At 41.7% G+C, this 21,950-nt stretch overlaps 1 protein-coding gene across 2 annotated transcripts in view; it reads left to right on the plus strand.

The window, feature by feature from the left end:
- Positions 1-8,015: 8,015 nt before the first annotated feature.
- The window catches only part of HOOK1 (hook microtubule tethering protein 1), a 64,609-nt gene continuing 50,674 nt past the window's right edge, over positions 8,016-21,950 (plus strand). Inside the window, exons 1-2 of one of the 2 annotated variants that reach the window (XM_063428034.1) lie at positions 8,016-8,078; positions 8,568-8,668. In XM_063428034.1, coding sequence (XP_063284104.1) covers positions 8,624-8,668 — 45 coding nt within the window. In that variant the 5' untranslated portion in view covers positions 8,016-8,078; positions 8,568-8,623. Of the gene's footprint in view, positions 8,079-8,420; positions 8,669-21,950 lie in introns of those variants that run through there. The other variant, XM_063428033.1, reaches the window with a different exon arrangement.

Consider the following 21,950-nt stretch of genomic DNA (forward strand, 5'->3'; position numbering starts at 1 on the left):
TCCCATATTATGCATTTATTTAACTCCTATAGCTTGTATCAATTTTTATAGTGTATTATTTATCATTAAGTTATGTATTGTGATTTATAGTGTACTCGGGTAATTGCTCTTATTATATAGAGAGATATGTACAATGAGGTATTATTATTTTTCACCTATTATATTCACTCTGTATATTTTGTTTCGATATCTTGTTTCGTTATTTAGTATATACACCTGTATTGCAGATAGAGTGGTAGCGTATCCCACACTGCAACGGATGTTATTCGCACGGGTGGTATTTGTACTAAGGCATATTTATAATCATATGCTCATTGATTATGTTTACAATTATGTACTGCATTACAGCGGTACATATATTGATTACACTGCACTTGGGTCATATATATACCTTTAAACCTCCATGGCTATTTATCACATTCACTACTAAGTTCTGCATCACTGCGGAACATACACTGTTTCTTGGATTATGTAAATATATTTTTCTATTACAACACATGTTTAAGATTATACAGTATATGCTGTCTAGGTTATAGATTTTCGGCACATTGTTGTCACGCAGGTGTATCTTTGTATGATAGCACACTGTCTAAGACCTTTCACCATATCTTTGTTCAGCCTGCAGATTGTGGACATAGAATGTTGCTTAGCAACTATAGACACAAGGCACGTCACAGCACGTATCACGTGCACGTATAGTGGGAGGAGTCTCAGCGGGTGTGCGCGCGCATACCCGGAAGGGCTATAGTACACGGTTCACACGTTTTCACTGCACCTGGCTGAGTTTTACCAATTAGATTCACCTATATATTGTCGGTATGTCGTCATTGTATTTATTGTTCTGTTACCCTGAGGAAAGTCCCGAGCTGGGACTGAAACGTTGGTCTCTCTTTTAACTCTTTGTCAATAAAATTTTGGATTTTTACAAGACCGGTGAGCGGCAGTTTTTTGCAGCAATATTTCCATTGGAGTCCAGGCACCCGGCGAATTGGATACATAACTAAGCGTGAGTGCGGGGGATTATCAAGTATTTTATATATATATATATATATATATATATATATATGTGTGTGTTATATACATATACACACTTATATGTAGATAATTATATATATATTTTTTCTCTGAGTATGAACAGGGTACTAGGGGATAATGGGCAAATAAAAACAACAGGTAATAGGAGAAAGGAAATCAGAAACTAGGAAATACTAAATTTAGACAATAAGATAAAAATAGAAATATAGATAAAATTTATGGTTTGATCAATTACAAAACACTCACTTAAGTTAATACATAAGACACGAAAGGAAGTAAAAACAACCTACATAAAGGTGGATAACTAGCTAAACTGATACTACACAAAATGTAGACTAAACACAAGAAGAATAAATTATGAGAAATTCTTCAAGGATATACAGATGACAAAAATTCTGCCAGACCAACTGAAACTGCTTAATCAACCCATAATAGAAGTAGAGGTTAGTAAAGCAATAGAGAAACTTAAAATAAAGAGCGCTCCAGTCCCGGACGGCTTTACAAATACATTTTACAAATTGAAATGAACAAATGAAATGAAACAAATGAAAGATCAGATAAAAGGGGAACTTACAAATATTTTTAACCACATAATGGGATCAGGAAGATGTGCTGGGGAGTTACTGAGAACGAATATATTCCCAAAGTCACAAAGACCCTGAACTGATCAGCAATTATAGACCAATTTCGCTGATTAACACAGATATCAAAATACTATCCTCTATCCTTACTGAAAGGTTAAAGATAGAAATACCACAATTAATTAATAATGACCAAGTAAGATTTATATCACGGAGGTCCCCAATTAATAACATAAGGAGAATAATAAACATACTAGAATAAACAGAGACAACTGGAACCCCACTCTTGCTTTTATCAATAGACGCAGAAAAAGCATTTGATAGGGTGGGATGGGGTTTCATGCATCTGACCTTACAAAAATTTGGCACTAATGGTCCAATACTACAGGCTATATTCGCTCTCTATGACTCTCCATCAGCCAAAGTCATAGGGTCAGGATTTGTGTCACAATACTTTAATATTAAAAATGAAACAAGATAAGGGTGTCCTATTTCCCCTCTATTATATATAATAAATCAGAAAATCAGAGGCTTTAAGGATCAGGTAGGACAATCGAAACTGAATATCTATGCAGACGATATTTTATTGACGATAGAAGAACCAGAAACATCGGTCCCAGAATTACTGAAACAGATAGATAAATACTCTAAAGTTTCAGGATAGAAGATTAATTTAGAGAAATCACTTTTTATATCTAAAAATATGGATAGAACGTCTACCGATTTTCTTGTAAAAAATACTGGGCTCCCGGGAAAAAAAGACAGGCTGAAATATTTGGGTATAACTATAACTTCGAATTTAAAAGATCTAATAGAAGCCAACTTTTAACCTATATTAAAACAAACTAATAAAAACTTAAGGGATTGAAAAGGAATGGGTTTCGCATGGTCGGGAAGAATCAATATTTTAAAAGCATAAATTTTTACCAAAATGGCTGTACGAAATTGGAAAACAAGAAAAATCCCAAGTATCAAAGGGGTAATATCACAAGTCGTCTGGCAGGCAAAAATGGAAAAAGGGATTTTAATGGATTTGGGAACAAGTTATATCCAGATAGAAGAGTGGAACATGTGGATAAAGAAAATGGAAACACTAATCCAATAGTTACACAAATATGTAAGAAAGCTTCCCAATTAATAACATAAAGAGAGAAGAAGTTGGCCCTGGAAAAAAACAGGCAAATAAATAAAAAAATAATAAAACAGTAAAGCAGATAGGATGGTGATCTCTCTCTCCAAGAGACAAACACATAAAGAAGGATGGAAATAATGGAATGTGTAATAGAATGTAAATGAAATGTTGGGGGGAGGGTACAGGATGGGGTTACTTGAGAGCTAGATAAGGCTTAAAGAATTTAGTTTTCTCCCCCTTGCTTCCCTTGTCTTTCCCTATCGATGAACTTTAATTAGGAAAGAAGATAACCCAAATTACTGTTTGGGAAGCTCAATAATAGGCATGTGCATGGGGAAAATATTCGTCTTGGTTCGGCATTCCGAAATTCGGGACTTCGTCAACTTCGGAACTCCGGCATTTCTGGACTTCTCTTGCAGCCGCTTGGTAGATAACACCCTAATTCCCAAGGTACCAAAAGGCTAAAAGACCTTAATTAGTCTTTCAGCCAAATTTACTAATACTAAGTAAAAATTACTTAGTATTAGTAAATTTAGCCCCTACTCGCTATACCGCGAGTAGGGGCATGTCTATTAAACAGTGAGCAGCCTGTGGCTGCTCACTGTTAAAAAAAAAAAAAAAAAAAAAAAAAAAAAAAGGGTCCCCCCTCCTGAGCCCCCACCCGTGACGTGCAAGTGGGGGCTTTTAAACTATTGCCCCCCCGGCCCCCACCCCTAAACGGCGGATGGGGGCCCTAAAGTAAAAAAAGGGGGGAGGACCTATTGTCCTCCCCACTGGCCCCCACACCTGAGCGGCGGGTGGGGGCCCTTAATAAAAATTGGGAGGGGGACCGATTGTCCTCCCCTCTGGCCCCCACCCCTGACCGATGGGTGGGGGCCCTAAATACAAATTGGGGGGGACCTAATGTCCTCCCCCCTGAGCGGTGGGTGGGGGCCCTAAATACAAATGTAAGCCCCCTCCCCCCAGGTGACTAGGGAACCCCAAACCCCTAGTCACCCCCTCCCCAAAAAATGAACCCCTACCTACCCCCCTCACCCTAAAAATAATGAGGGGGGGACCTTTAACTAAGTACCTGTAAAAATAAAAATAAACTTACCATTTGATGTTTTCTTTCTTCTTAAATCTTCCTTTTTTGAGCCCCCAAAAAGGCCAAATAAAAATCCATAATTAGGCCATTAGGTCCCCCCCCCCCAATTTGTATTTAAGGCCCCCACCCACTGCTCCGGGGTGGGGGCCGGGGGGGAGGACATTAGGTCCCCCCCCTTATTCTTGTTTAGGGCACCCACTGCTCAGGGGTGGGGGCCAGGGGGGAGGACATTAGGTTCCCCCCTTATTCTAGTTTAGGGCCCCCACACACCGCTCAGGGGTGGGGGCCAGGGGGGGAGGACATTAGGTCCCCCCCCAATTTGTATTTAGGGCCCCCACCACCCACCGCTCAGGGGTGAACTGCTTCCCACCCTATTTGGTTCCCAAATGCGGACCTCCCCCAGTGTCCATTGGAATGTTCACACCAATCAATTAGAACGTTAACAACTCGCAACATAAGTGTGAATCCGCAAGGGAAGTAATTAATGGGTGCTTCCCTGGGTGGTCACCGTTCGTACAAACAAGCACTGGCCGGGGGAGCATTCGTACCCCAAAAGGAGAAACTTCCCTTGCCCGATTTCAAACAGGGACCCCACGAACGGAGGCTATTCGAGGCAGGTACTATTACGGGGATCCTTGGGATTGTGTGGGCATCTTTTGGGGACAATGGCTGGTTTGGCGGGCTTTCTGCAACTCGGAGTCAAGGAGGCGGGAAGCTTTCCAGCGCAGTGACTTCCAGGTACAGAGGTTCCTGGGAACAAGATCCCCCTGTCACTGGAAGTGGGAAACCTGTGCTTGTGTGGCGGGAACAGGGTACAAAGGGACTGGGACTCCAGTGTCACGCTAAAGACTCCTGGGATTGGGAGGACCCTGTGAGGGGACACTGGGATTGTGTGGTATACACGCCTCGCATGGGGTTTGATATAAATGTGTGGCCAATAAAGTGTTGTTGTACCTCCAGGACTAGGTGTTGTCCAGTTACTGGGGGGGAAGGGTTTCTTTGGCCTATAAGAGGTTTCTGATCGGCTGGAGGAAGGGGGCTAGCGGACGTAACCAGTCCAGTTGCCCAGAGTCCGCTACAGGGATATGACAGAAACATTTAAATAAAGGAAGAGACTATATTTAGAAGAAAAACTACAAAAGAAGAAGAGAAGAAAAACTACCACAACAAGAGGACATAATATTAGAGGGGCAAAGGTTTACAAATAATGTGAGGAAGTATTACTTTACAGAGAAGGTAGTGGATGCGTGGAATAGCCTTCTAGCTGAAGTGGTAGAGGTTAACACAGTGAAGGAGTTTAAGCATGTGTGGGATAGTCATAGTTCTATCTTAGATGTAAGATAAAGCAAGGGACCAAAGTATTAGAAAATTTGGCAGACTAGATGGGCTGAATGGTTCTTATCTGCTGTCACATTCTATATTTCTATAATGTTGCATGCTTTTTCCCCCCCTGCCACACACATTAAGCAAACTTATTTTTGCTGTGTTTCATAAACCTGACATATGGGGCATTCAGTAGCTCACAAATTTAAATTACTTCAAAAATCCAAAACATTTGCAAAAGGCGACACGTAATTATCTCAAACTGTATATTATGAGTTTTACAAAGATATTTTCAAAACAATTTTTTTAAGTATTGATTTTATTTCTTAATTTTTCACATGCACATGGCATGTTTATTTTGCGCATTGCAAACCTTGCATGGATTACAGTAAAACATTTTAAAAAATTGTGTGTGTAACCTAAACATTTAGCAACATCTACCTACTGATTTAGCGAAATCCCCCATTTGTAACTTTGCCAGGTTTTTGTGAAGTTAGAGGGCTTATTATGCAGGTTGCCCAGTTCAATTTCTTTTAGATTTACACGACTGATACTTTGACTACGTCACTTTCCAAGCATAGCTGCTGAGAAATTAAATTAGATCAATACCATCTGCAAAAGGGTATTTCAAATGATGCATTTTGAGTCATAAATATTTTTAAACTTTCTTTCAAATCTTGTGGTATTTTTCTGCATATTCACATGCACACTGTATTTTTGCTGTGTGTATCACAAACCTGCGCTATGCTATTACAGGGGGAAAAAAAAAAAAAGAATAGGATCAGCTACAAAACCAAATTATAGCAATACTTTCATGCATCTGTCTGCCAAGAGTTTGTGAAGTTACAGGGTTATATTTGACAAAATGTCAAATTCTGTCTAAGAATATGGTTTACTCTAGACCACGTTTTGGTGCATTTTACAGTTCATTAATTAAAACATAGATGTATACTACCGTATATCCTCGAGTATAAGCCGACCCGAATATAAGCCGAGGCCCCTAATTTTACCCCCAAAAAACTGGGAAAACGTATTGACTCGAGTATAAGACTAGGGTGGGAAATGCAGCAGCTACTGGTAAATTGAATATTTATTTACAGTGTGTGTATATAATGAATGCAGTGTGTGTGTATGAGTGCAGTGTGTGTGTACGAGTGCAGTGTGTGTGTACGAGTGCAGTGTGTGTGTACGAGTGCAGTGTGTGTGTACGAGTGCAGTGTGTGTGTACGAGTGCAGTGTGTGTGTACGAGTGCAGTGTGTGTGTGTACGAGTGCAGTGTGTGTGTACGAGTGCAGTGTGTGCATGCAGTGTGTATGAGTGCAGTGTGTGTATGAATGCAGTGTGTATATATGAGTGCAGTGTGAGTGTGTGTGTGTGTTGCAGAGCCTTGGTGGGGGGTGGGCATTTTTATTATTATTTTGTAAAAATAATTTTTATAATTTTTTATTATTATTTTTAAAATATTATTTTATTAATTATTATTTATTTTTTCGTCCCCCCTCCCTGCTTGATACATGGCAGGGAGGGGGGACGAAAAAATAAATAATTAATAAAATAAAATAATATTTTAAAAATAATAATAAAAAATTATAAAAATAACTCACTCCCTGGTGGTCCAGTGGCATTGGCAGTTCAGTGGGAGGCGGCTGGCAGAGAGCACTTACCTCTCCTGCAGCTCCCTTCTCCTCCGCGCCGGTCCGTGCAGCTCCCACTGTAAGTCTCGCGAGAGCCGAACTATGACCCCGCGGCTCTCGCGAGACTTACACTGGGAGCTGACCGAGGTGCTGAACGGACCGGCGCGGAGGAGAAGGGAGCTGCAGGAGAGGTAAGCGCTCTCTGCCAGCCCACACAGCCCCCCAGTTTGTATTATGGCAATGTAAATTGCCATAATACAGACAGTGACTCGAGTATAAGCAGAGTTGGGGTTTTTCAGCACAAAAAATGTGCTGAAAAACTCTGCTTATACTCGAGTATATACGGTATTTGCAGAGGTAGACATCCTATGTACGACTAACAGTGTATGCTGTGTAGTAGTCCCATGTCATTTTATTTATAAAATATTTTACCAGGAAAGATACACTGAGATTTCTCTCGTTGTCAAGTCTGTCCTGAACTTATTTTTTAAAACCTAATAACACACACACACACACACACACACATATACATATACATATACATATATATATATATATATATATTTTATTACGAATGATAAGGCGCACTCCTGGATTTGAAAAGTGTTCAGTTTACGGTGTCCATAAATTCATAGTTCAGCAGATCAACGTTTCGACCTATTCAGGTCTTTATCAAGATCAGAACAAAGTGTACAACAATTAGTGCATATTTATAAGAAATCCAGGAGTACGCCTTATCATTCGTGACATATGTTCTCGCTGTTTTTTGCACCCTGGTATGTACCCATAAGTTTTCTATTTAGGGAAGAGTGCCAAATGTATTTCTACACACACACACACACTATATATATATATATATATATATATATATATATATATATATATATAAAAAATTAAATCAATAGAGCACCATGGATTTATAACAGCCTTGCAAGACATGTAATACAAATAAGTAAACATAAAAGTGGCCAAAAGGAAGACACCCTTTTCAATAAAATGCCTGGTGCTGAATAAGCAAAATATCACGGTTGCCCAAGACATGCATGGCCAAGCTTTCCAGTCACTGATGCAGGAGTAATAAAGACACCATGAACATCACATTACAATCCCCCAGGACTCCAGTAAACCCTCAGCGAGCTATACAAGTGATGTAACCTCTTCATAACCCACAGAGCCTGCAGGGCATTGTTCCATAATTGGTGACAAATTATATTACTTAGAGGGCACTCACTGCCCGGGTTATTAGGCGGCTTCCTGGACGCTGACACACGAGTACAGCAACACAGGTAACTCAGACCCGCCCAGGTAAGCGAACTCAGCCCTCACAAGCCTCACAAAACAAGCCTACATAGCCATCATTTTATTCCCACAATCCTTAGCAACGCTTTCTCGCAAGAAAAGGCGGAAGTAGCCTCTACGCCCCGCCCATATTTCGACACTTAGCCAATCACAAGCCAGTCTCTCGGCTTGCTCGCTCGTGATTGGTGCACGGAGCCCTTCTACTCTGCTATTGGCTGGTACGGTGTGAAACTGCAGCAGGTTTGTAGGGTGGGCGTTACCTTCACCTGTCATTTCGGCGTGGGAGGGGCAAAGGCTGCAAGTGACAGGCGAAGGGGGAGGGAGGGAGGCGTGGCCAGTGCCCGTATTCACCAAACCCTTTTACGCCGTTTTCGTAGCGTTAAGCTATGTTGTCCTGCGGGTGGTTACGTCAAATGAAGCAATGTGCCTTTTCCAAACCCCTCCGCCTCATGTCTCCTCCCTCCATGTTTCTCCAGGTAAGGTCAAGAGGATCAGGTTGACGGAAGAGTCGGGCAGGAAGAGTGGATGAGACATGGCTGGAAAGGAGAACGAACTGTGCGACAGCCTCATCATATGGGTGAGAGAGAGGGACCCTGCTGGGGGGCGACTGGTGATGACGTCATATGGGCAGAGATGGCCCATGGGGGGCGTATATAACCCACCTGTAGGGAGGAAGGGCATTCAGTTTACTAAAGCAGCTAGTATTTATTTTAATGTCATAATATGTGTATGGAGAGTCCTGCATTTTCTGTAATATGATAAATACATCAGGAATAGTCTCTGTTGCCCTCTGTAACATGTCCTTTAAGGGGTGTCTATTTGCCTTACTGTAGAGGCAATGAAGGAATATGGTGGGTTTGTGCTATAATTATGGTACGTTCATTATATACAATATATTAATCATGGAGACGTCTCGGTACGTTCTGACGTAATATAGACAAATTTTGGGATATTGGAATACCTTCATTGGACTAACAGAATTTTTGGACTAGTACGGCTAATCTTTAAAACTTTTGTGCGAAATTACAAGTATGTTTTTTTACTGTAAAGTGAAAGTGAGTATTTGGGGAGTAATATAATAAAAAAAAAAAAATCAAAGGACGGGCACTCCTGGCACCATAACTACTGCAGAAAACTGTAGCGGGTTTTGTGCCCTAAGTGACTGTCGCACGGTAAGCACTCAAACTCATTTTAGTATGGTTTGGCAACTTATTAGTGTCCTGGCGGGTGCCCTCAGTTACATACCCTATGTCCTGTCTTCTAGGAGAATTCGGATTGTTGTATAGGGCAAAGCAGCGCTATGCAGGACAGCAATTGATGCGTTCGGCAAATGAGTGCGACTCTGTATTGGCTATGCTTTATTCTATAAACCTAAATAGGGTCATGTAGGCTCGCATGACCCTCCATAATAGGAGTTGCACTTCAGCAGCTAGTTGAGTATGAGCACACACATTCCCCTTTTCGAGGTCCGGGCTCAGTCTTGAACCTGTTATGTCTAGAGGAATCGAAATACGCATTCAGTAATTTCGTGTGAAGATGCAGTTGGTAAATTGAATTTAAAGTGATTCATTTTCTGTAGCCACTGAATTGTAGGGATATGAGATTGAATAGTAAAATTTAGTTAAAGGACCACTATAGTGCCAGGAAAACAAACTCGTTTTCCTGGCACTATAGTGCCCTGAGGGTGCCCCCACCCTCAGGGTCCCACTCCCGCTCGGCTGAAGGGGGAGGAAGGGGTTAAAATCTTACCTTTCTCCAGCGCCAGGCTCCCTTGGCGATGGGGACTCTCCTTCGGTCATCATCGGCTGAATGCGCATGCGCGGCAAGAGCCGCGCACGCATTCAGCCAATCCATAGGAAGGCTTTCTCAATGCTTTCCTATGGACGCTGGCATCTTCTTGCTGTGAAAATCACAGTGAGAAGCGCGGAGGCGCCTCTAGCGGTGGTCAATGAGACAGCCACTAGAGGCTGGATTAACCCTAGTGTAAACATAGCAGTTTCTCTGTTTACAGCAGGCAGGGTTAATTCTAGATGGACCTGGCACCCAGACCACTTCATTAAGCTGAAGTGGTCTGGGTGCCTATAGTGGTCCTTTAAGAAATGCACATTTAGAAGAATTCTTCAACTCCGCCATAGAAACATTTATAGGGTTATTCACTGAAATGAGAATTCAAAGTGAATTTAAAATGTAATGTCACTATAGACAAAGTGAAAACATTCTCTAGCACCGCTATGCTTCCATTTTGACTACTTTGACCTTAAATTTGAAATTCACTTTGGATTCTCACTTTAGTAAATAACCCTGATAGGCTATTTTATTATTTGATTTTCAGCTTACTACAATTTGGTGTTTACTCTCTCCTCCAGCTCTGCTTCACTCCCACCTTATTTGATGGCTATTTCCTTTCCTAATGTGTTTTACACCTCACTTCCTATAGACTGTAAGCTTGTTATATAGCGCCAACAGATTCCGTAGAGCTTTACAATATTATGAAAGGGGGGATTTAACTATAAATAGGACAATTATAAGAAAACTTACAGGAACTATAGGTTGAAGAGGACCCTGCTCAAACGGGCTTACAGTCGATAGTTATCATAATCACTTATTATCTGATACTCTAATAATTAGTTTAACTATAATATAATTACATCTCATATAGCAATATATTTGGGATGTATCTGTATTTACTATAATATATAGGTGCGATCAGAAAGGTATGATGAGAGCTATGAGAGGGAAGTACCAGTATTACCAAGGTTTGCCAGGTAGAGAGAAATTTGTGATGATCATCTGTTTCAAACACAGCAGATAGATCAAGGAGATTGCGATTGGAAGAAATCTTAGACTGCTGAGATTGGGTAAGGGAATTATGAACAGGAAGAAATGTCAGTTGAGTGGGCAGGCTGCAACCCAAATTGGATGTTTGGGATTATGATAATGTTCTTTAACAATAATACCCTTTAATGATAAGTCAGGGTTATCTGTATAACTGCACAATATTCGCTATGTGTTAATTACCATAATGCAAAAATATATTTATAATTTCTGTACATGTACTATATTATAACAAAAACTAAAATGTGTTTGTATTCATTCTATAGTAATATAGCAATTGGATATATAGTATGGTATCTCATATTTATTATGTTAGAATTATCATGGATTTCTCTTTTTTTGGCTGTTTTTATCAAGACTTGTGGCTATCAATATTAATGTTAAAGAATGTGTTGACTTTTTACTTGGTGTCTGCGTAAGCCTCTCCCTGCCTTCGCTTCTAATAACGGAAACCCACTAAGTTAAGGGAACTCTCTGGGCACCATAAGAACTTAACTGGAATTAAGTTGTTGCAATGCTAGGAGATCCATGGTGCGGCTTACCTTTATGAACGGTTTAACTTTATTGTCTTGAATCCAGTGCCATTTACCTCCGCCTCTGCATTTCCACTTTTCTCTGATTCCTGAAACAGGCATCCTCGGACAGAGGTGCTGCTGATTGGGTGAGCGTGTCAGCTGATGCCCTAAGATCCCCATTCTCAAACCACCTTGAGAAACGTTTATGGATTCTGAAGCCGCTTTTATGGAACCAGTCAGCTAATTTCAAGAATCAGTGAGAAGGATTCAATATTTTAGGATAAACCGTTCATGAATCTGTTACCCTAAAGATTAGCCGGTGCCAGGAACATCCTGGCACATTAACAAATTAATTCTGATGTAGTTGTTTTGGTGCCCTTTTTTTAGCTCTCTTGAGCTGACTTCAACTTCTGCTTAGGAACTTCTAGCTCACCATTGTCAGTAGTGGAGGCGGGGGCAGCTCCCGGCAGACGCCAGGTAAGAAGTTAAACTATTCTAAAGCGATTTAACTACTTTTAATGAGGGGCTCCAGTTACCATAACGATTACAGCAAGCTGTAGCAGTTATTGTGCTTGGAGTGTTCCTTTAAGGTTAGCAGTCATGGTTTACGTTCTAAAACACTTTGCAGATATTATACCAAGAACTACCTGTTGCAAGAGGTGGTAGCGAATCTTGCTAATTTAAGTGTAATCGCATTAAGCAGATGAAAGGAATGGTGTCAGGAAAAGTGACTAAACCGGGAGGATGACTAACTCCCCCCGCATGAATATGCATGTTAAAGCAAGTAAAAGGATGTCATTTAAAATGTATTTAATCATTAAGAACGTGTAATATCAAGGTGTATATATCCAATGCTTTATTACGGCCAGTGGTTTTGGTGTGATTAGTACTTTGACTGACTAAAATATAAATAGCTTTTAAATCTGAGATAATCAACAGGTAGCTCCCCAGGAATGGCAGAAACACAAGTCCTTGAGCTTCTCAGCAGTTCGTCTAAACAAAAGGAACGTGTCTGACTGAGCATCATGGGATTTGTAGTTCAACATCTGCTTAATGTTTGCTAACTCTGATCTATACATTATTTGATTATCCAATTAGCATGAACTGTAACTAACAACTACTTAAGACATAAATACATTTAAAGCCGTGTCCCTGACAGTATAAAAGAAAATTAATGATAAACCTAAGCCTTATTTATAATGTGGTAAATGCAAAATAAAAAAAAATACAATTGAGAAAATAATCACATTTAAAGGGACACTTCAAGCCCTAGCTTGATGAAAAGTTTCATGTGTGACGAGTGTGTGTTTTTTTTTGGTTTTTTTTTTTCATTTTGATAAAGTGTAAATTTCAATAGAAATTTACACTTTTATAAATTAACCTTGTTACACCTCCTGCCTGTCAATCAGACACCCAGTCCTGTTACTTCCTGGTTTGTTTAGCTCGGTGAAGCTAAACTCATTGGAGAGCAACAGAAAGTCTGAGCTAGGCTAGAAAGGAGGGCTTGCAAAGGCTGCAGACAAGAGTACTGCAGGTTTTGCAAGATGTTTAAAGGGCCACTATAGGCACCCAGACCACTTCAGTTTGAAGTGGTCTGGGTGCCTGGTCCAGCTAGGTTTAACCCTTTTTTTATATAAACATAGCAGTTTCAGAGAAACTGCTATGTTTATATTAGGGTTAATCCAGCCTCTAGTGGCTGTCTCATTGACAGCCGCTAGAGGCGCTTGCGTGCTTTTCACTGTGAAAATCACAGTGAGAAGACGCCCGCGTCCATAGGAAAGCATTGTAAATGCTTTCCTATGAGACTGGCTGAATGCACATGCGCATTCAGCCGAGGAGGCGGAGAGGAGGAGGAGAGCTCCCCGCCCGGCGCTGGAAAAAGAGGTAAGTTTAACCCCTTCCACTATATCCAGCCCGGCGAGTATGTTTTCCTGGCACTATAGTGTTCCTTTAAGATATACCCCCAATGAAAATATGCATCATTAAATGCATGCACGGTTTCATTTAAGGTATATCTACTGAACAGTGAAAACTATTTATTCTCTATTTGGGCAGTGGAATATCCCCTTTAAGGCTCTCATCAGTGTAAGAAATGTCTGAAAAATACTTAACTAGTAGCTTTTTATGAGAACCTTGTGCAAGGCAATACAATTTGTGAGCAAGTTGCTCCATTCATTGTTTTATTAATAAAGCTTATTGCTTTCATGTCTGCCATCCTGTCTATTGTACAACCACATACTGTGTAAAATTCGCATGGACAAATCAGACAATGCTCCTCTTTTTTCTTTTTTTTTTTTTTTTTACTTTTTAGAGATAAGAGTTAGGGATAGATTTAAACCTTTTCTGTCAAAGGAAAGATGATGTTTGGCTCCCGAAACCGTCAACCCATGATTCTCCTCCATGGATTAGTTGTTTTGTTTGTTTCGTTTTATGGAACAGTAACATAAATGTCGAAATGTACTGTTAAATTAATATTTTTTGTTTCATGGTAGTAGTGTATTTTTACTAAACATGTATACTAATTGCTAAAAACCCCCCTGTAAAATTAATTGATATTTTTTTATAAATCTAGTGAAGAGTTACAAATCTGTCAGTATATTTGTTTGTGTGGGTGTGACAGATGTCTTATGTTTGTTTTAATATGTAGTTAAACTGGACAAATAGTGCAATCTCAACGTTCAAGCTTTGTTATTGTCAGGAAGGCCACAAAACATTCTAATATAAGGATTTATACAGTTAAACGGGTACTCCAACGGTACTCCAACCAAATAACAGTCAGAATCAGTCACTAAAGTAAGAATTTTTTTATGTATCAACAATTTTTATTGAAGTTTTATAGGGGTACAGAAGAGAAAAGGGGATGGGGAAAATATTGTTAGTGACGTATCATACATACATTTGCTTAAAAGGCAATAAGCTTTATACATACATATTTTGTTCAACATATTGATACGTGATTAGCGTGCCATGTTGGGTGTGTTAGACATGTCAGGTTGTCCCAGCGTTGTGAGGGAGTGTTAGGTTGAACCTTGCTAGGCTCCCCTCTTCGTCCTGAATTGTTTTGTTTCTCTATGTCATAAGCACCCCGTGTGTGGGGGAGTTGGGGGGGGTGAAGAGATATAGAGAAGGGAAGTGAAAGGGGGTGGGGGGGTGGGGTTTTAGGGTTTTCCCAGGTTTCTGTTCAGTGATGAGTGCATCTGTCAGATTGTCGTTTTCCTAAGTTGGCGATTTGCCAAGGCTGGGGTGTCCATTTTCATTGTGTGGTAGTTACATTAATTTATAGTTACATATGTCAATCGGCTTTATATTGCATGTACATTTGGTTCAAGGAAGGGCACAGCTGTCGGTACGTAGGTTGCTGCTTCGATCGTCTCATGTGGGGGGTATGGCGTCACGTTCCATATATGATTGCCATATGTTCCAAGCTTGTGACCAATCTTTTTTAGGGCTGCTGTAGCGCCTGGCTGCAAGCTCGTATATCTTGGTCGTTTCTACAGTTTTTATACATTCTGTTGCTGTGGGCAGGGTGGTGGATTTCCAGTGTTTGCTTATAGTTGTTAGCGCAGCTATAAGTATGTGGTAGATTAGGTATTGTTGCTTACCCTGTGCATGTGTGGACAGGAGTAGGAGCAGATATGTCTCCGGCTTGCGGGGTATATAGGTGTTGGTGCTATCATATATGATGGCTTTGATGTCGTCCCAGTATCGTGTTAAGGAGGGACAATCCCACCAAATATGGAGCATTGTGCCTTTATGTTGTTGGCATCTCCAACAGATGTCGGAGGCGTGTGGGTAGATGGCTTTTATGCGTGTGGGTACTAAATACCACCGGTACAGCACTTTCCTAGAGAGTTCCAAATGCGACGCGCATTTAGAGAGGGACAGATGTGCGTGGAGTATCTCGCTCCATTGTTGTTCAGCAAGAGGGTATTTAAACTCTTTTTCCCATGCTGCAATAAATGAGAGTTGTGCATGAGGTTTAGGGGTTTGCATGTTTTTGTACAGTTCCGAAATGAGTTTTTTAGGGGTTGCGAGACGTGCGCATATTTTCTCTACTACCGTCAGCTGTAGCCCTTTTACATTATTAGACCCTGTCAAGGTTTGTTTGAGTAACCATGATTTTAACTGCATATATGAGAATGAGGCTATTTGGGTTAGGTGGTATGAGGTTGCTAAGTCTTCGAAGCTTCGGAGTGTATGTTCCTGAAGTAATTGGTGCAAATGTGTCACTCCATGTCTGTGCCATACCGTGTAGTTGAAGTTTGGTATTAGGTAGTGTAATGCCTTCATGGGTATTGCTGGTGAGATTTTGTCTAGCCAGCCCACTGTGCGGCAGTATTGGTCCCAGATGGACAGGGTGAGGGCTGTGGTAGGTAGTAGTTCAGTCTTTGCGGGCCTGTTGCGTCGGGGTAGCCATGCTAGTATTGACATGGGAATATTGTTAGCATGTTGTGCCTCCAGGTCCATCCATTGGGTTGGGCTCTGTCGGTTGCAGGCTGTTAGTAGGGGGCCTAGATTAGCTGCTTTGTAGTAGTTAGATAAATTTGGTACTCCCATGCCCCCTTTGTTGCGTGGTAGGTATAGTGTGCTTTTTGCCACTCTTGCTCTGCGTTTGTTCCAAATAAAGTTTAATAGCGTTTGTTGTGCCTCTTGGAAGAATTTGGGTGGAACTTTTATAGGTAGTGTTCTAAACAGGTACTGCAATTTTGGTACAATAATCATTTTAAGTGCGGCTATTTTCCCAGACCAGGAGATGAATTTCCCCTTCCAACCCAGGAGGGTATTTTTAATTTCATTCAGTGTTTTCTGATAGTTAGTTTTGTATAATTTTGTTAAGGTTGGCGTAATATGGATTCCTAGGAATTTTAGGTGGTCAGTGCGCCAGTCGTAGTTAAAGGAGGAGCGTAGTCTATTTAGGTTGTCAGACGGGATATTGATGCCCATTGCTTGGGTTTTAGTCATGTTTAGTTTATAGAAGGAGCATCTGCTGTATTGGGAGAGGGTGTCGTGAAAATTAGGTAGGGATATATGTGGTTGTTCTAGCGTCAGGAGTATATCGTCTGCAAAGAGTGTAAGTTTGTATTCTTTCCCTTGTCTTGTGATGCCATGTATATCGGGATTATCTCTAATGAGCTGAGTGAGTGGTTCCAGGGACAGGATATAGAGGAGGGGTGACAGTGGGCAACCTTGTCTTGATCCATTGGTTATGTGGAATTGTTTCGAGCTAAATCCACCGTTTGTGACTTTTGCTGTCGGTTTGGAGTATAATGCTCCCACTAGTTTCAGGAAGGTGTCCGGAAAGTCATATTTGAGCAGGACAGCGCGGAGGAAAGGCCAGTGCAGCCTGTCAAAAGCTTTTTCAGCATCCAGTGATAACATGATGCATTGGGTTCGCCCCCCTCGTCCCCCCTGTAGTAGGTCTAGTACCTTTCGGGTCCCGTCTGCCCCTTGCCTGCCACTGACAAATCCCACCTGATCTTCGTGTATCAAGGTCGGGATTATGTTCGTTAATCTGTTGGAGAAGATCTTCGCCAGCAGTTTGATGTCTGTATTGAGAAGTGAAATGGGTCTTAAGTTTAGGCATTTCGTAGGGGGTTTACCTGGTTTTGGCAACGTGGCGACATGCGCCATGAGCATGTCCTGGGGCATTTGTCCTGTTGTGAGGATATGGTTGAAGGTTTTCCCTAAGTGTGGAGTGAGAATTGCAGCTAGCCGTTTATAGTAAGAATTTGTAAGCCCGTCTGGTCCTGGTGATTTGCCGTGGGGGAGTGAGTGTATGGCTGTTTGAATTTCTACGTGTGTGATGGGGTTTTGCAGTATAGTTTTCTGTTGGTCCGTCAGTGTTGGTAATTCAGTCATTTGTAGGAATCTTTGTATTTCCTGGGGTGTAGGTTGGTGTAGATTAGGGTCGTCTTTGAGGTTATATAGTGTGTGGTAGTAGTCTGCCATGGTGTCATTGATATCTTGTGGGTTGTGTATTTTAGAGCCTTTGGGTGTTAACAGGTATGGGATTTTTGCGTTGGCTAGTTTCTGACGCAGTGAAGTTGCTAGGTATTTGCCTGCTTTATTACCTTGTGAGTAAGAGTTTTGTTTTAGCCTGTGTGATATGCGTGCTGTTTTAGAGATTGCTAGGTTGTTAATACTTGTTGTGGTGTCCTGTATTAGTTTTGTGAGATGTGCTGAGGGGCTCGCTATGTTCGCTGCCGTTGTGTCCCTTAAGGTACGCAATAGGGTTAAGTGTTCCTGTTGTGCTTTCTTTTTTAAATATGACGCCCTGCTTATCATAAGTCCTCTAATAACTGCTTTATGGGCTTGCCATACGGTAGTTGGAAGCACTTCTTGTGTATCGTTAATTTGGAAGTATGACGTTAGGGCTTCTGAGGTTTCGTCTGAGAATGTTTTGTCCTGTAAAAGGGAATCATCCAGTCGCCATGGTGGCCTGCCTCTATGTTGATAGTCCGCAGTCAGTTCTACTGTGGTCGGGGCATGGTCTGACCATGTGATATCCCCAATCTCACTGTGGGTCACCCTCGTAAGTAGTGGTCCGGTCATGAAAATGAAATCGATCCTTGAGTAGGATTTATGTACTGCAGAGTAGAAGGAGAATGATTTCTCGTTTGAGTGGAGTGTTCTCCAGGAGTCATATAGGCCGTGTTCCCCTAGTAGTTTGTTAAGGGCTTTGCACTGTGTCTTGAGCGTTTTGTGTCTAGGGGTTGTGGACTGTAGCGTAGTGTCCATATGTGGATCGAGGGGGTGGTTCAAGTCTCCACATAATAAGATTGAGGCTGTTTGACTGGGTGGGAGTTTGGAAAGTACCTTGTGTAAAAAATTCCTTTGATGTACATTAGGGGCGTAAAAACTTATAATGGTATATGGCAAGTTATTTATAATACATTGCAGTAGTACAAATCTGCCCTGTTTGTCTCTAATGACATGTAGTGTTTCAACCGTTAGTGAGGAGTGCAGTAGAATAGAGGCTCCCCTGGATTTGGAAGAGTGCGTTGCATGAAATTGGTGCGGGTAGTGGCGTGCGCCTAGTGTGGGCACTTTGGAATTAACGAAATGAGTCTCTTGTAGACATACGATGTCTGCCCGGCTCCGTTTGACTTCCTCTAGTACCATACGCCTCTTGTGGGGGGTGTTTAGTCCCCTACAGTTGTGCGAGTATATTCTCATGTTATGGGAGAATGGTAAAGGGTGTTTAGGATCAGTTCTTCACATTCAATATTGTGATAGAGGGTGGAGCCAGTATAGTTGCTAAGCAGTTTATGCATCAACGTTTCTGAAGTGGTGTTGTGCCTGGGAGTCATAGGTTCAAGGGGGGTAGGGAAGTGGGATGAACAGTGGGAGTGAAAACAAAGTATATACAGGCAGACCCAAACGCGGGTCCTGGCACTGTGGCGTTGTGCCATGGGGGATGGACGCCCAAGTAGCGTCTTTAGTAATGTGGCCAGTGGGCTCTCTTAATTTTACTTTTCACGTTTCTTCCCAGAACCATAGGTCAGTTGTTATACGGGGATCGTGTGTACGGTCATGGTGCCGACCAGGGAGCCTAGGTTATTGTGCAGTTATCTTGTGGGTAAAACAGTAGTTGGGCATATAGTGTCGTTACCACATTTCCTTATGTACAATAATCTGTTTGCATTCAATAACATCTTTTATCACAACATTTCTGTTTGTCAACGATGGTGCATGTATTTTGCAGCCTGCATTACATTCAGCATGAAAGTTGTGGAGTACCCTCAGTGTACTTGAACCTTCTGTGCTATCCCATTACACGTTACAGGCATGACATGTATAGCGATGGGTATTATGGGCATGATATGTGTGGAAACGTTTGTTTATTGGGTAGTTGAGGTACTTTGTGGCAAGTGGCTCCTATGTTGCTAAGGAGTGAAGTATGGCGCTTGCCGGTGCCATCTGTATGTGTCGCTTGTGGCCCACGTGCAGGTTATGATTATCCGTTCTTGCGGACACATGATGTAATTGTATGTGTGTCCCTCCCTCCCCTCTAATAGTACACACATCATGTTCAGCAACATTCAATGGATTAGTTAATACAATCATGTGTGGAGCAGGCATTAACAGTATGATCTGAATAAAGGCACCATATTTCACATTCTGCTATGCGGTCTTATATAACCTTGTTGCAAACATGGCGGCCCAGACCGATTTATATCTATTAATATGATTAATATGCTAGGTGGGGGTATCCCCTTCTCCCGCGTCTAGCGCGTGTTGGGAGATAATTTGGTTGGGTTCGTGAACGTAGTGCTAATCAAAGCAATTAACCTCATTAGAAAAAAAACAGCATAATTATGGTAACAATTAACTACTGAAATTATAACTTAGAGAAATCTCACGTGTCCCTGGTTATGGCCGTAGCGGCCTAGTCCAGCGTTAGGCTCAAGGGGATTTAGCTTGTGGTGAGATCTGGCGCCATTCCGGAGTCAGTCGCCTAGGTGGGCTTGCTTGAGTCGCGGGGAGATCTTGGAGGAGTCCCCATTCTCGCAGCAGGCGAGTGCCGTCCTCTGGCGTGTGGATGATTTTGAGCTCATTGTTTTTTGTTATTAGCAATTTCGTGGGGTATCCCCAGCGGTATCTGATACTTGCGCGGCGTAGTTCTTCTGTTACAGGGTGGAAGTCTCTTCTGCGTTTGAGGGTTGCAGCAGATAGGTCCGCCAGTATCTTGATTTTCGCGTAGGCCTCAGGCGGTGTCGTGCGGTTTCTGCTCGCCTTCATTACTGCTTCTTTTATGTGGTAGTAGTGTGCTCTCAGCAAGACATCTCGCGGGGTGGAATCAGGCAGATTGCGTGGTTTTGGTACTCTGTGTACCCTATCTATTAGGAACATATCCGTGGGTATGTCTGGAGCGTAGGCCCGCAGCAGGCTTTGCACGTATACTTGCAGGTCTTGTGGTGGTATATTCTCTGGGACTCCTCTGAGTCTGATATTGTTCCGCCTCGAGCGGTCTTCGGCATCGGCCATCCGCGCTTCCATTTGTTCAATTTTTTGCTCCAGCGTCGCGACATGGTCGGCCATATCGTTGTGCGCTGTGGCATATTCGCTTAGCTTGTTTTCCAAGTGCGCGGTTCTGTTGCCAACGTCCTGTAGTTCTTTCTGGAGTTGAGCTATGGAGGATTGCCACGTTTTGATGAGTCTGTCTGCCATGGCATTCATTGCCTCATCGAGGTGTGTTTTGGTCAGACATTCCTGTGTATTGTGGAGCGGGTCCGCGGGTGAGACGCTTCCCGCCTTTGGAGTAGCGGCGCCATCTTGGATCACCTCGCGGTCATCAGCTTGATTATTTGCGCTTTTCTGTTGGAAAAAGTTAAGTTTTTCGTGTTTCTGCATGTTCTTCTTCCCTTTAGCGTTTGCCATTGTGAGTTTGTCGGTGTTTTCAGTAGCTCTGGGAGGCGATGTTAGTGGATTTTGAGAGCCCGGGTGCCGGAGCAAATTCCTAAGCTGCCAGGTTGCTCGGCGGTTGGCCACGCCCCTCACTAAAGTAAGAATTTAAAGTGATTTCATAGTAAATTTTAAATGTAAGGTCAAAATAGCCGCATGTGCTATTCAGTTCAGATACTGTCTCTGCCTTTCCGATACGCTGGCTTTAAATGTAAAATTCACTGTGAATTCTCGCTTTGGTGTACGATGCTGACTGTTTTAAGAAAACCCTTGCTGGCGCATCCGCTAACCCCCTCCTCTTTTAAAAATGGGCTAGCTAATAATGCCGTCGGTGATGGACTTACATATCTTTAAATTAAATGAAATAGCTCTATATTTCAAACAAACACTGCACATATGGACTCCATGCACCATGACCACTTTAAAGTATTAAGTCATTATGGTTCTTGGAGTAACCATTTAATGTTCTTAACAGAAAGAAAATTATTTGTGGAATAATCATTACAACTTGTTGTAGAGATTATGGTGAAATTAGTCTTTGGGTGCCGTCCCTTTCACATTATCTATCTAAAGCTATCCAACGCTGGACGTTAACAACGGAATGTGAGAAATGGGGCTGGCTTTAGTTCAGTAGATGGCTGAGCTTTTTAAAAACTATTTGGCAAAGAAAAAACTAAGATAAATCATCCACGGACTCCTGCTTAGAGTGTCCCTTTAACCCCTTAAGGACACATGACATGTGTGACATGTCATGATTCCCTTTTATTCCAGAAGTTTGGTCCTTAAGGGGTTAAAGGATTTTGTCTTTAGTATTTTCCACAAAAAAAGTATAAAACCCCAAATTTGAAATCACCAGTGTGAGAAAGTCTTATTGGTGTGGCAGAAATGATCACTCGGATAGATCAAATTTAGAACATTTTAGGTGACTTCAAGACCTAATTGTACCATTTGTGAACGTGAAAGAAACTACAGAAGTATTTTATTTACACAATTCAATTTCTGAAAACGTATTCACTATTATTTAGAAACATAACCTAGCAGTATTATTTCTGGAAATGTTGCTTTGGACTCATACTCAATAAAGACACTGGACGATAAGGAGTG

Source organism: Pelobates fuscus, chromosome 7 (assembly GCF_036172605.1).
Source record: "Pelobates fuscus isolate aPelFus1 chromosome 7, aPelFus1.pri, whole genome shotgun sequence".
NCBI lineage: Eukaryota > Metazoa > Chordata > Amphibia > Anura > Pelobatidae > Pelobates > Pelobates fuscus.